This window comes from Lithobates pipiens, unplaced genomic scaffold (genome assembly GCF_037356315.1).
Source record: "Lithobates pipiens isolate NorthernLeopardFrog02 unplaced genomic scaffold, aLitPip1_a1.2 Scaffold_8, whole genome shotgun sequence".
Lineage (NCBI taxonomy): Eukaryota > Metazoa > Chordata > Amphibia > Anura > Ranidae > Lithobates > Lithobates pipiens.
The window spans coordinates 556,361,817-556,377,450 of record NW_027507903.1 but is presented as its reverse complement, the minus strand read 5'-3'; the positions used below and the strand labels follow the sequence as shown (position 1 = coordinate 556,377,450).

Genomic DNA, 15,634 nt, shown 5'->3' with positions numbered 1-15,634 from the left:
CAGCAGGTGGCAGCAGATGAGTTATTAGGATTCATGTGTGCAAATTGCACTGATTGCCTTCCTTTGAGACCACAGTTTTTATTTGTTGGTACATTTCTTTTATTGAATTGTCATAGCTTATGGTTGATATTTTAGTTTTGGGTGGCAGTCAGATTTCTGTACTTGAATTCCCAGGTCTGCAATGGACATTATGAACATCAGTAATTAAAAATCTTTGTGGCATATTTGAGTGTATGGTATTTACATGCTGAAATAGTACCCCCAAAGATCCTATGTGTAGGTAGTATTGTGATTTGTTAGAAATCTGGTTCCTATATAAATTACCAGTTTATTCCTAAGCATCGGACATAATGGTATTAATTTTATGTTAGAGAATGCAGCAGGGTTAGTGAGGGGGTCACACTCAAGTATTCCAAAGAAGATATTTCACCACTGAAAGCCTTGAGATGTCCTAAAGGCCATTTTAGATGTCCGTTATAATCTGATTCATTTGGTCACCACTGAGTAGATGAACAACACATTTAGAGGATCACCTAATAGGCCTTTGGAATGTAACAGAGTCATCTCTAATTCTGGCCAAACAAACTCGTTTTCTTCTTTCGTCACCCAATTAACTTTAAGGTCAACTTGACATTTCTAATATTTTTATAACAGTGACTTTAGCAGCAAGATATCTCCGCCAGAACTCCTACTTCTACCCAATTGCCTTGGATGTTACAAAATTAAACTTTAACCACTTGTCCTCTGGAAGATTTACCCCCCTTCGTGACCTGTGCCTACTGCTATTGCTGCCCCCCTGAAATAAGTGCATTTATATGTCATCGATGATCATCTCCTCTCCTGTCTCTCTGCATTCACAAGTACAGGAACATTTAGCTGAACTGAACATTTGTATCTCTGCTATTAACCACTTCAGTCCCGGAAAAATGTACCCCTTCCTGACCAGAGCGCTATTTGCGATTCGACACTGCGCTGATTTAACTGACAAGTGCATGGACGTGCGACGTGGCATTTGATCACCTCTGCGGTTTTTATTTTTTGCACTATAAACAAAAAAATAGCGACAATTTTGAAAAAAACACTATCTTTTACTTTTTGCTATAATAAATATCCCACATTTTTTTTAGCAAAAAACTAATTTTTTCCTCTGTTTAGGCCGATTATGTATTCTACATATTTTTGGTAAAAAAAAAAAAAATCGCAATAAGCGTATATTGATTTGTTTGCGCAAAAGTTATAGCATCTACAAAACTGGATAGATTTATGGCATTTTTATTATTTATTTTTTCCTAGTAATGGCCGCAATCTGCCATTTTTATTGGCACTGCAACATTATGGCAGACACATCGGACACTTTTGACACATTTTTGAAACCTTTGGCAATTGTACAGCGATCAGTGCTATAAAAATGCACTGATTACTGTGTAAATTTCACTGGCAGGGAAGAGGTTAATGCTAAGGGGCGATCAAGGGGTTAACTGTGTTCCCTATGTGTGTTTCTAACTGGGGGGGGGGGGAGGGTGAGACTGTCTAGGAGGAGAGAGAGATCGGTGTTCATACATGGTATGAACACACGATCTGTCTCCTTCCCTGAAAGAAATGGGATCTGTGTGTTTTACACATACAGATCCCAGTTCTCACTCTGTTTTGAGCGATCATGGGCGCACCAGGGTCTGGCATACGCTGCAGGCACCCCCTAGTGGTGAAATGGCGACGCGTCGTAACCTAACATTGTTTCGCCCAGCCGTGCCATTCTGCTGCAGTGAAACTGCGGCGGCTAATCGGCAATCGGTTAAGATGTACTAGCAGATTCAGTTGTACTAACAAATTGAAGCCAGACTCCAGCTAACACTTTTTTTTAAAGTAGCCTTCCACCCAATTTGCGATTTGAAATGGCTGCAAATAGTGGGATGCTCATGTGTTCCCTATCACTTTCAATAGCACCCCAAATGCGGTGCAATTTTGCCGTGATTCCTCGGGCGACAATCGCAGTAAGATTACGCAAACAGAATCGTGGGACAGGTGTCTTGCTATTCTGTTTGCCCGATTTTACCGCGATTGTCACCCGACAAGATGTGAACGGAGCCTAAATGGGGACCCCGTGGATAAAAACGCATATCTCTATAAGCATGTATACACAATAACCAGATCCCCCCCATTTACGTTCCATTGGCAAAATGATCTCCTCATCTATAGCTAGCCTAATAAAGCCTGGTACACATGGGCCATGTGTACACCAGCCTGTCTGACAGAAGCCGGCCGAACGGGCATGCTGGAAAACCAGTATTTGATCAGCATCCAATCAGCGCCGCCCGGTGTTTCTTGCGGGGGGTGGGGGGGGTTGTGCTGTTCCCCGTCAGAACATAATGGCTCATTGGGGAGATTGCTGTAGTAACATTGCATAGCTAGAACAGCAATCTTCTCCTGAGGTCTTCAGTTGTAAAAAAAAAAAACGAAGTGCGTACTGGGCATTATTCAAAATGCAAATAGTAGTAGGCCCTTCCAAGGTTTTTAGTCTGCCTTCAGGTTTATTGCAGTGTCCTGAGAAGTGCTGGAGACGTTTTTAGTAAATGGTGTATATATATAGTGTATATTGCTTGCCAAAGCAGATTAGAGCTGATTAGAAGACTCAGCAATAGCTGGGACATGTTTAAAGAGGATGATCCCTTCAAGGTCACTAAGGGATGGGCAGAGCTTAGCTCAGAGACTGTATGTAACCAATATTGTCATATAGCTGTAATGCGCACATAATAATCATCCCCAATGACTCTGAACTCTTTTAGATTTTTAAGATATTTTGCCTAGAAAAAAAAAAACTCACTGCATTTCATTTTTTTTATTTTCCTAAAAACAGCAAATCACAATACATTTGTTTTACACTGATCAATGCAAATAGTTACATAGTCTGGTTGAAAAAAGATACCATCTAGTTCAACCAATAAACGGGGGATAAAAATTACAATCTCTTATATACACAATCCTATACCCACAGTTGATCCAGAGGAAGGCAAAAAAAAAAAAAAACAGCATAGCATGATCCAATGTGCTCCAGCAGGGGAAAACATTCCTTCCAAGATCCCCCAAGAGGCAATCAGATATTCCTTGGATCCTTGGATCAACATTCCCTATAATTGTTAATGGAAGAGCGATAAACCATCCTTGCAAAATGATTCAAGTGTGTTACATTGAGGAAAAAAGAAAAGCATGGAGACTGCATAAGTATACACTCTCTTGAAGGGTTAGTTTGCCTTTACTTAAAAAAAAAAAACCTATGCAGGTAAGGAATGTCTGTTGATAAAAACGAACTGTGCACCTTTGACTAAAGTAGGATAAATGGTGCGGACCATTTACTTGCCTCATAAACTTGGCTGAAAAACCCTCCACAATGGCATCGTCCCATCTTCCCATCTTGCCATGTCATTGACGTTGATTTATGCCCCCTTGAGTGCGCTTTCCCTCCCCTGTCGAAGTAACTCTGAGCTCAGCAATGCTGCAACAGAATGAGTGTCTTAGCAACACCCTAGCAACAAGATGATGCCATCTCTGGGAGTTTTTCGCCCAGGCTTTGAGAGGTATGTTAATGGCTTATACCTATAGCAAGGGCAATATACAACCTTGGTCAATTCTGCACATTTTTTTTTTGTCTACAGGCACTCCTTACTTTTTTTTTTTGTGAAGGTAAATTAACCCTTTAGGCCTCATGCACACTGGGCTTTAAAATAACATTATTAAAATGCCGGTAGCTTTGCAGTGAGTTTTTCAACGTTTTTGCAATAGCATTTTTTAGTGTTTATTAACGTTTTTCCACATTGGTGTTTTTTTTTTTTTCTTTATGGACCAAAAACGTCAAACGCTGGTGAGCCACGTTTTTGAGTGTTTTATCAGTGTTTTTCCACTTTAGAGTGTTTTACCGCTGAAAACAGCTGAAAAACTCCTCTTGGAACCCACTAGTTTTTTTTGTTTGTTTTTAAGCCAAAAAATGCCCCAAGCCAAAAACTGCTGATAACAGCCTATGTGTGCATGGACACATAGGATAATACGATGGGAAGATTATTGACTGTAGAAAAAAACGTCTGAAGCCAGAAACAGCTGCTGTAAAAACGTCAAAGAAAAAAAAAACCTTCACGGTGTAGGTTATACTGGCTAACAAAATGTTGGACCTTCCAGATAAATTGTGTATTTATACTACAATTATTTGGAACCTCCGGACTTCACACAGGCGATCGCTATTCCACGAAAAATGTGACTGCATAGGAAAAATCGTGAATGTTCTACATCTTATTTGGGGTATAAAGGGGCCCTTATGTATGTAAAATATATGCATGTTATTTATAATACTGTGAGTGAGTTCAATAAAGCCTTCCTATATCACTAAGGGTCTGTCTGAAGTCTCTCTCCCCTTTCCCCTGTCATTGTGAAGTATAGTACAGGTCTTTCGCTCCCTTACTGAAACTAAGGCTCTGTAAAACAATAAAAAAAAATTAAAAAAGGACAATCCAACATCAAGAGTGAGACGCTGTCATAATGATCTTGGAAAATGAGCAGAAATGCAGCCATCAAAACTTTCACCTTGTATCTGTACAATTAATACAAACTGTGATCTAGTGACTGAAATAAGAAACGTTTTATTTTTCTGAAGCCAAAGATCAGATATTATTGAGGTCACTCAGAGATTGGGTATGTGTGACCCCAGGTGCCCAGACACTGGTTTTCCATAGCTTGTCAGCCGAGTTGAATCTTCCCTTTCGCTCTCACTTGCCTTTTTATCAGAAATGTGCCCAAGGATCCATTATTGAAGCATTTTACCTCTAGTACCCAAGGACCGGTCCATCCAAAAGTACTAATCTTGAGTTCCATGACTGTAGAGAGTGAAATGGGACTCTTATGTTTCTGCAGAGAAGCAGCTCGGTCAGCTTAGAGAGTCAGAACCCTGTGGATGCCATCTATCTGAGAGATCGGACAGCTGTACTCACTCTTATTAGAGAGGAGGTAAAGCTATGTCGGGGACTGTTACAGTTGTCCTAGTTGTCCATGCATAGTTACCATGAGTCCATCCATACAAAAACATCTTTGCTTTCATTATTTGATGTGCAGCATTACTATCCTGTCAAAAGCCTGTGCTCTCTTTATGGAAATCTATCTGAAATAATATTTTTTGTGTGGGAAGGTGGAGGTGGCCATAAGATTTTCCCCCAAGAACTGATATTAGCAAATCAAACTGCCCACTTCTTTTTTATTTCCCACTGGGATTTCCGTTAGATGTCAGCAAATATAGGAGTGTTCTCACCCTGTTGGATCTCATTTTTTCCCTTGACTGTAAATACAGCAAGAGTAGAGAGACACTGGTGGTTAGAAAATCCCACTCCTGGAGTCCCGATAACATCCTGACCCCTTGAATTATTTAAAATAAGGCTATTACCATGTTTTAAAGGTAAAGCCCCTCTTCTGCAATTTCCTAAGTTGCATTCTGTAAGCTATCAAAAAATCTTCATCTATATGGGTGGTGGCACATGAGCTTTTTCAGCCAGAACTTTATCTACTCAGGATATTCTTGAACACATAATCTGCTGAGATTGTTTTCTGTTGAATTTTGAACTGCCCACAACCTTTCCTGGGTGTGTTCTCATTTCTGTTAGAGGAGGAATGAGCAAAAGATGTTCTCTACATGACAACTGTAATCAGGAGCTGATTCTTAGCTCAAGACCTCAGATGGGAAACCACAACACATTTTTTTGTGGTCTCAGGCCCTTTGGAATTGATGGAGGATGTTACTGAGAAACACATTTGTTGTGTGGGAAGCAAATTGTCAGTTGTCAGGTCCCAGAAAGCAGCAAATTGTAGCCTCCTAGCTAGAACATATAGCGAACTAGAGAGGGGGATTTTAATGGTTCCACCGGTATGAACAAAAAATTAATTTTTTAATAAAAAAAATATTTTATTGATCTCAAAATATAAAAAAGCGTGAACAAGGTTAACTGTATAAATGCCTGTTGGGCTCTACATGTTTCGCTACAGTGCTTCATCAAGGTACTGTAAGGCATATATTGGTCATCATATGTATGATAATAGGATTTATTGGAAGCCAGTTGTTAAAATGAGACCAGCAAATAGGGAAGCAATCAAAATCCAGCAATGGGAATCGCAGGGTGAGCACCAGAAAATTATCAAAATGATTCCTTAAATCAATAGCTGTAAAAATGCCCAAAAGAGAAATTGTAGCATCATATCACAGGTATGTAGTGAGGAATAAAGGAGTTCAAGGCATTTCATTTACAAATCTGGAGAGGACATATACTTCCAGACAATGTAGCCCAGAGTATATTCAGGCTCACAAAAGGATGAACATCCCAATTGGGCAACCCACTGAGGAAATCCAGACCGTGTCCCCCTGCTCTCAACAGGAGCTGTCCTGTCACAGGAGCTGTCTGGAGATTTCCTCGGTGGGTTGCACGATTGAGATGTTCATCCTTTTGTGAGCCTGCATATTGTTTGGAATTACATGTCCTCTCCAGATTTGGAAATGAAATGCCTTGAACTTTTTTTTTTCTCGCTACCTGTGATGTGATGCTACAATTTCTTTTTTTGGCATCTTAAGAGCTATTGATTTAAGGAATCATTCTGATAATTTTCTGGTGCTCAACCTGCAATTCCCATTGCTGGATTTTGATTGCTTCCTTATTTGCTGTTCTCATTTGAACAACTGGATTCCAATAAATCCTTTTATCGTACATATGATGGCCAATATATGCATCGCAGCTCCTGAAGAGGCACTATAGGGAAACATGTAAAGCTTTAGCTTTTAGCTTTATATGCATATTATGTTTTGATAATTTTTTTTTATGTATTCTTGAGCGTTAACCTTGTTTTTTTTTTTTTTTTTTTTTTATTATATTTTTATTTTATTATTTTGTTATCAATAAAATAGTTTTTATTATCTTTTTGTTCATAACCGTGGCACCATTAAAATCCCCCTCTAGTTCCCTATAAATTCTTTAATTTGGGATGTGGGTGCCTTGATCCTTTAAGTTGGTGTAGTCATTTCAGTCTCCTATCTAGAACAGTTTGCACACTCCTGCTTCAGGACTGAATGTTGCTGAATACATGTAATCATGATGAAGTATGCCCCTCCTCAACAGACATTCACTGCTTTCACGAAGGATGAGTTTTGGGTTATCAGCATGTCTTAAAGCTCTGGATGAAAATCCGCCCACGTGCCTCCAACCTAAATCTCACATAATTGCTCTTCATCGTTGCTGTGTTTCAACTGTTGTGATAATTGGTACATTTGTCATTCCTGCTTCTCTCACAAAGCTTTAACCCATTATAGTTGAATTGTCTGTTACCCATATATATTCATGAAGCTTGTTGTTTACTCATTTCTTTTTAAAAATAGGTCTTCTCAACGGCAGTTTTTTCTGTTTCCTGTAAGGTTAATGGTTACAATTGGAAGAAAATTGGGAAAACATCTGTGTTGCCTGCAGCATCCGGACATAACTGTTCACTTACAGTATACCATTAAGGAGCTACATGCTGGGTTCAGTAATCCAAGCTAGAAGTCCAACTATAGCTCATTTGGCCCCATAGCCATCCTTCACAGCTGTGTCCTAGCCCCTGCACTCTCCTACCTTGTTGGGGCAGAGCAGCAGGTGAGAGGCACATCAGCACTGGACACAGGCGGGAGTGGCTAAAGCCAAATTCTCATATTGGCAAGCTGGTGATTGATTACTAGGACCGCCTCATGGCCCTGTGTCCTAGCAACCAACTGCTTGGCAATTAACTTAATAAGTTAACATGGGCAGCTCCCTCCATCCAGTCCTGATGTGCCTCCCGCCCCTTGCTGTGCTGTGAGAATGGCAGCAGATGGAGGAAAGAACTGGCTTGTGAATGGCGACTGCCATAGTCTGGGTGGGACAGTAACTTTGTCCGGATGCGGACCACAATCCACCATTTAGTGATGCCTGGCGTACATGGTTAATTTCAGTGCTGGCCAGGATGACCAGAATCTCCAAGCAAGGGTTGTTGGGCAGATTACCCTCTGTTTTTTGTCCTGGTAAAGATATTTTCTTTGGTACAGATGGAAAAACCAACATTTTAGAGTTGTCATAGGTACAAGATGTGAGGGGAAACCTTCCAATGGGAACTGTATGTTTCAATGGCAATTGCATACAAGGGGAAATCAACTCAGTTTGTAGAAATTTCACCTCTTCCTGTTTTGCCCCTGGAAGTGATGGAGAATCTTTCGGTTTGGTACATGGCAGGGAAAAATGTTTATAAGCAGTTCAATTAAATAAGTGCAGATGTTATGTAACCTAAAAATTTCACAGCTGGCATCTGATTACTGTAGGCAACACAATTGATTCCTTTTCTTCCAGTGATAAATATGCTACACTATCTACAAGCCCGAACTAACATTGTTTGTTTTTACTGCATTTAATTTAAAGATTATAATGAAGGAGATGGAAGTGAAGGACTGGCAGACACGCTATGATCAGAGCCATGCAGAGGTGCTGGAAATGAGGTATGCTGCCTGACTTTTCCACTTTGTACTTTTATGTTATACATACAGGTGCATCTCATAAAATTTGAATATCGTCAAAAATGTCATTTTATTTCAGTAATTCAATTAAATTCAAAAAGTTGAACTCATATTTTATATAGATGCATTACACACACAGTGCTATATTTCAAGCATTCCTTTCTTTTAATATTGATGATTATGGCTTACAGCTAGTGAAAACCCAAAATTCAGTATCTCAGAAAATTAGAATATAATTATATTATAACATAATAAAAAAAGATTAGAAATGTTGGCTTACTGTATGTCCATGTACAGAATAGTATGTACTCAATAGCGGCCTTCAGCTCGTCTGCATTGTTGGGTCTGGTGTCTCATCTTCCTCTTAACAATACCCTACAGTGATACCATGATCATTAAACCAGGTATTGTTACTTTGCCAAGTCCTGATGGAAAATGAAAATTTTGCATTTCATTTGGAAATCTAGGTCCCAGAGTCTGGAGGGAGAGTGGAGAGGCACAGAATCCAAGTTGTATGAGGTCCAGTGTGCAGTTTTCAGGGCATGATGATTATGGGAGCCATGTTATCTACTGGTGTTGGTTCAGAGTGTTTTATCAAGTACAAAGTCAGCACAGCCCTCTACCAGGACATTCTAGAGCACTTCATGCTTCCCTCTGCTGACCAGGGATGGGTCCAAAGGGTAGGGATAAATAACATGTACTCAGGCTAGTCTGGAGTAGGAAGTGGTGAGTACCCCAAGGTTCTGTCTTGGGACCAATTCTATTCAGCATATTCATAAACGACATATAGGATGGGATAAATAGTTCAGTCTCAGTTTTTGCAGATGATACAAAGTTAAGCAGAGTAATAAACTCTCGTCGGGACATGGAAATTTTGCAGAATGACCTGAATATAATAAAGGAGCGGGCAGACAAATGGCAAACGAGGTTTAATGTGGATAAATGTAAAGTAATGCAATTGGGGTCAAACATAAAGGTAAAATAAAATATTCGCTAGTTGGAGTACAGCTGAGGGAGTCGAGGATGGAGAAGGATCTAGGGGTACTAGTAGATGACAGGTTGTGCAATGGCATGCATTGACGAAGCCGGCAGAATATTGTCATGCATAAAAAAGGGATATACTCCAGGGACAAAAGCATGATTCTGCCACTTTATAAAACTCTGGTTAGGCCTCATCTGGAATTTTCAGTCCAGTTCTGGTCACTAGTCCTCCGAAAGGATGTGCTGCAGGAGCTGGTGAGAGTCCAAACGAGGGCAACAAAATCAATAAGGGGACTGGAGGAGTTCCATTACAAGGAATGGCTGCAAACACTAAATGTATTCTCGCTGGAGAAAAGACGCTTGAGGGGAGATATGATAGCTATCTGCAAATATCTCAATGGGGATCCCAGTGCAGGAAATAAACAATTCAGTCCTAGAGAGTGTAAAAGGACATGGGCCACACAATGAGACCGGAGAAGAAGTGGTTTAACCTTAAACTGCATAGGAGGTTCCTCACTGTTGGGGCAATAAGGATATGAAACTCGCTCCCACAATCGGTGGTGGCTGTGGGGAGTGTGGATATCTTTTAAAAGAATTTTGGATCTACATCTTAAAGGACACAACATACAGGGATATGGCAAAGCATTATAGACACTGATACACATACACCGCACACAGGTTGAACTGTATGGACTATTGTCTTTTTTCAGCCTTACCCACTATGTAACTATGTATCTCTGTGCTTGATTGGCCAGCAAATTCGCCTGACCTGGGGTATTGAGGAAGATGAGACACCAGACCCAACAATGCTGATGGCCGCTATAAAATAATTTTATGAGATGCACCCGTATATGAAAATTTATGGCTCACCATGTTTTCAACCTAATGTTGTGTAAAAGAATTTTAATTGTACATAATAAGGATGTTTTTATGGTACTCAGTTTCTCTGTCCACACAAAGTCCATGAGTACATATTCTGTTCATAGTTGTACGTTTTCAACCAAAGGGGTGCCAGTATGAGTAGAAACCAGTAGCACTTTTATTTAAAATGCACTTACATCAAGGTGTCTTACAAACAGCATACAGGGCTGTTGTGGACTGCCATCAGGACAAGCTGTCAAAGTGGAACAGAGGACCGCTGTGCAGCCACGCTCAGACCTGCCATAACAGAAGTCTGACAGTGTCTCGAGCTCTCACACGCCACTGCCAGGGTAGAAAGAACTGACACACAGACTGGAAAGGGACAGGCCCAATGCATTTCAGAGGCCCTGCCTACGTCATCAGGCTCATACTTACCTGGCCCCCTCCCTTTGCTGTTCTTTGTAAGGGAATCCCCACTCCCTGTTGAGGAGCTAGCGGTGAATGTGTGTACCGCCCCCAATCTGCCTGTGGATCCATCTATCTAGTGACCCCTTCTGTGATATTTTCTCCTCCCTATGGACTGTATGAACTAGTTTTAGTTTAATTTATTGATTCATCCTAACTGCTCCGGTGGCAAGAACACCAGGGGTTTCACACAAAGAGAACAGGATGCTTCTTTCATACAAGTACACAACAGGCACATATCAGGAATGTGAAATGTTGGGTTTACAGATTCTTTAAGTAAAAAAAAATAAAAGCTAGAAACATAATTCTCTGCATTATTGAACCTGAAATTACAGTGGATAAATTGACATCGCCAGGCACAGCGATCACTTGCAGTTGTACATTGCGATTAGCTGCATTTACATGTAGCTGCATTGGAACATTCTTGCCATTTCTGATGTGTTTCCTGATGTCTTTCTTTCCTTGTTGCTATTGCTATCCGCGGGAGAAATAGTACACTGTGATTACCTGCGGTTATGTACAGTGTAATAAATCGGTCCTGGACGCAGGCATATTAATTTTTTTTCTAACATAACAAACCCCATGTAATGAAGCAGTAGCTAAATGCAGTGTGTAAATTGGACCATAGGAAAGCATTGTCTGAGTTTAGCCGTGGTAGATAACTTGATCTATCCGCAGCTAAAAGCTGTATTCTATCCGCCCATGTGAAAGGGGCCTTAAAGTAAAACCAAGCTAATGGCATACTTTTGAAGTCATGGTGGTATCTTGTAGGACTGGTGATGATTATCATTTTGACAGCCTAGGGAAGAGGGTATGGGTGCAATCCATTGGGGGTCTGAAACTGTGAAAAGGGTTAGGAACTCAGGGCTTGGCTCTGATGCCGCGTACACACGACTGGACTTTCCGGGCAGCCTAGAGCCGATGGTCTTCCCGATGGACTTTCAGCGGAGTTCCGATGGACTTATCGAATGGACTTGGCCACGCATGAACGGACTAAGTCCGTTCGAGAGTCAGTTCGTTTTAAATGTGATGACGTAAACGGGACTAAACAAGGAAGTTCAATAGGTCAATAGCCAGTAGCCAATAGCTTCCCTTGCATCGTATTTGGTCCGTCGGACCAGCACACAGACGGTTTTCCCGATTTTAGTCCATCAGAGTTGAGTCCGTCAGATAGATTTGAAGCCTGTTCTATTTCTAGGTCCGTCGGATTTTATTTTTTTATTTTTGTCCGACGGACTGACCCCTTCGGACCTAGTCTGCCAGAAAGTCCGGTCGTGTGTACGCGGCATGACTCTGAGCAGAAAATGCAAAGCGTGACGGCTAGTCTGGATTGTTATGAGTAATTGCATCCATAATGTTCATACGGTGTAGTGCTGTGGAATAAGCCTTGCTAATATATATTGTGTGATCTTTCTTTCCTTTGTCTTGCAGAAAGATTGTTGCAGAGTATGAGAAAACTATTGCACAGATGATTGGTAAGATGTTTTTTAATGCTGATTATCTCCTACTGTATATAATAACAGAATGGATCTTCATGGATCTTCATGGTATCTGCAAAGGGCGACCTGCTAAATGATTGAACATTACATGTTGTGCCTTTTTTGAATTGCTTGCTAAAATTTTTGTTGCCCCAATTCTTATTCTCTACATATTTAGCCAATTGCATCTTGAAGTGGAAAGTTGGAAATGTTGAATTCTGAAAAGTCTTTGGGTGGAAATAACTTCTTTCCTGGGGAACCATTTTTTGCCAATTTCATTTTACTTTAATGTGACATTACTATTCTGTATCATAGAATTTTTAAGTTCTACTTTCACTTGGCCATATCTCTGAATTTACATAGCCCCTTCCTCGTGCTTCTCTAATGACATGACCTCACATCTCCAGCATACAGATTGCTCTTTCCCTAGAGAGACCCCATTTCCAGCGCACACATGCATTGATCTTTCCTCTCTGTCCCCCCTCCAACACATACTTTTCTCCATCTAAAGCTGGCCGTACACTAGTAGAATTTCACTCTAATGATAAGAACATTCATTTGGTTTTTTAATCATTAGTAGGGTAAAATGTTCATTTTTGACCACCGTGACGGGAAAAATTCAAAGGAGTAGGGTGTACAATTTTTCATGAACTAATGAATTTCCTGTATGTGGGTTTTTATACTGGAAAGTTCATTCATTGCAAAATCTAATGTTAAAAGCAAACAAAAATTTCAAAGTACTTTCCAAAGACATTTGTCAGGGTGTCAAACGAACTGAGAATTCTGCACTCCCTTCTTGCATGTATTAAAACTTTTTTTTTAATATTCCCATCTTTTCCCATTCCAGAATAAGTACAGTTTTGCTAGTTATATAAAAAAAAAAAAATAGGCATAGCTGCAAACGCTTTCCCACAGCTCAAGAGGAATCCACTTGGAAAGTGACACTTCCAGGATTGGCACCTATAGCGCCGACTTCCATGTGTCTATAGGACACAGTGTGGAGGTCTACAGCAACCAATAGTTGCATTGTAGTGGATACAAGAGACCACTACTCCTATGCCGCATACACACGAGCGGAATCCGACAGAAAAGTGAGACTGGAGGTTTTCATCATATATTCTGATCGTGTGTATACACCATTGGACTTTTTACATCGCAAATTCTGACGGACCTAGAAAACGGAACATGTTGTAAATATTTCCAATGGAACCAATTCCTATTGGGAAAACCGCTCGTCTGTATGTTGTTCCGACGGACCAAAAACAACGCATGCTCTGAAGAAAGTACGAGACGGAAGCTATTGGATACTGGCTATTGAACTTCCTTTTTCTGGTCCCGTCATACTTGTACATCACCACGTTCTTGACGGTCGGACTTTGGTGTGATCGTGTGTATGCAAGTTTCAGCGGAATTCCATCGGAAAAGCTGAGTTTATTCCGACGTGAAAACCGGTCGTGTGTACGGAGCATTAGAAGCATTTGTTTTCCAGCAGACTTCCATTTTTTGGAAAACATGTTGGTGTCTAGTGGTTTAAACAGCAGAAAGTGTTTGGAAACCCTCACATATACCCAGTAAAGTGACTGTTCTTGGGTGATACACAGAGATGAAACAAACCCTCTTAGTAAATTGTACCTGTTGATCTGCAGTTATCTCTCCTCTATATAGTTGTTTAAAGTCCAAGAATGTATACAGCTTTTCTCAGCCCTGAAAAGCAGGGGGTGTAGAGCGGAAGTTACACTTTGCAGACTTCATTTAGGTGAGCTCTGATAGCTGATTGGAGGGAAGGGTCACGACACCCCCCCCCCCCCCCCCAACACAACCCAACACACAGGAGCAGAGCTGAGGCTGGCAATTCCTCCCCGTCACTCGTCAGAAGTGATTAATTCTGATAGATGAACAAAGCAGCAGACAAAAATGACACTTAATACTCTGGATTGAGACAAGTACACGCTATAGAAGGATATGCTTTGTTCATATTTAACTTCTGAGGTTTATAACTACTTTAAAGCGGAGCTCCACCCAAAAAGGAAGCTCCGCTTGTCTGCCTCCCCCATCCTCCGTTGCCACATTTGGCACCTTTTGGTTATTTGGTTTTGACAGGTACCCACTCCCACTTCCGGCTCAGATCACCGTGGCCCTCCTCCTCCTTCCCCCGAAACCTGGCCTATTCAGAGCGCGCATGTGCAGTAGAGAATTGCTTGAGAAGCTGCAAGGCTTCACTGCCAGTTTCCCTTAGTGGAGATGGTGGTGGCAGCACCCCATAGCTGATTAAAAATCAGCTTGGGTGAGGAAAACTCTGGATTTCTGGACAGGTAAGTGTCCTAATATTAAAAGCCAGCAGCTACAGTATTTGTAGCTGCTGACTTTTATGTTTTTCTGAAGGAGCCTGGAGCACCTCTTTAGGCATTCAGTCCCTTTTTGTCAGGTATGCTTGCTTCTAATTATTATAATAAAATAGTTGCTTGGTGCAGTCAGTGTCTTCTAGTAGTTCATGGAAGTCATCATTATATCGAATGATCATATTGTTCCATGTATAGCCACCATTCTGCCTGTTCAAATACCTTCCAATATCTTTTTAGAGTGCAGCTTTTGTACTAATTTTGTTGTATAAATGTTGCTAACTAAGCTCCATTGCTTCTGTAACAGAGGATGAGCAGAGGAGCAATGTGAACGCTCAGAAGAGTCTACAACAGGTGACTCAAGAGAAGGAACAAGCCCTGGCCGATCTCAACTCTGTGGAGAGATCTCTATCTGACCTTTTCAGAAGATATGAGAATCTGAAAGGTGTCCTAGAAGGTTTCAAAAAGGTATAATGCCCGGATAATACTAGACCCTAGCTCATGGTTCTCAACTCCTGTCCTCAGGACCCACTAACAGGCCAGATTTGAAGTATTACCCTGGGGAGATGCAGATTAAGATTATGCAATCACTGAGCAGCAAATGATATCACCTGTGATGTATTTCAGGTATCTCCCAAGCCTGGCCTGTTAGTGGGTCCTGAGGACAGGAGTTGAGAACCACTGCCCTAGCTGGTTGAAGCTTCAACCTGATTGCTGTGTTGACCATTTCTTTTGGTCGTTCCAGAATGAAGAGGCTTTGAAGAAATGTGCACAGGAATATTTAGCCCGGGTGAAGCAGGAGGAGCAGAGGTACCAGGCCCTGAAAATGCATGCGGAAGAAAAGCTTAACAAGTAAGAACTAATGACCAGTCTGATCAGTGCAGGATTTGACAATTAAGTACAGTCTGGTAGTAAACCTGCAATATTTTATCAAAGCTGAATTCTGAGCACCACATTTTTTATTTTTCTTTACT

The 15,634-nt window shown here is 40.9% G+C and overlaps 1 protein-coding gene across 6 annotated transcripts in view; it reads left to right on the top strand.

The window, feature by feature from the left end:
* The window catches only part of TACC1 (transforming acidic coiled-coil containing protein 1), a 215,365-nt gene that overhangs the window by 185,859 nt on the left and 13,872 nt on the right, over nucleotides 1–15,634 (top strand). For 5 of the 6 annotated variants that reach the window (XM_077469970.1, XM_077469968.1, XM_077469966.1 and 2 more), the window contains 5 exons: nucleotides 4,897–4,989; nucleotides 8,442–8,518; nucleotides 12,275–12,318; nucleotides 14,968–15,128; nucleotides 15,406–15,512. In XM_077469970.1, the coding sequence (XP_077326096.1) occupies nucleotides 4,897–4,989; nucleotides 8,442–8,518; nucleotides 12,275–12,318; nucleotides 14,968–15,128; nucleotides 15,406–15,512 (482 nt within the window). The remainder of the gene's footprint in view (nucleotides 1–4,896; nucleotides 4,990–8,441; nucleotides 8,519–12,274; nucleotides 12,319–14,967; nucleotides 15,129–15,405; nucleotides 15,513–15,634) is intronic. The other variant, XM_077469969.1, reaches the window with a different exon arrangement.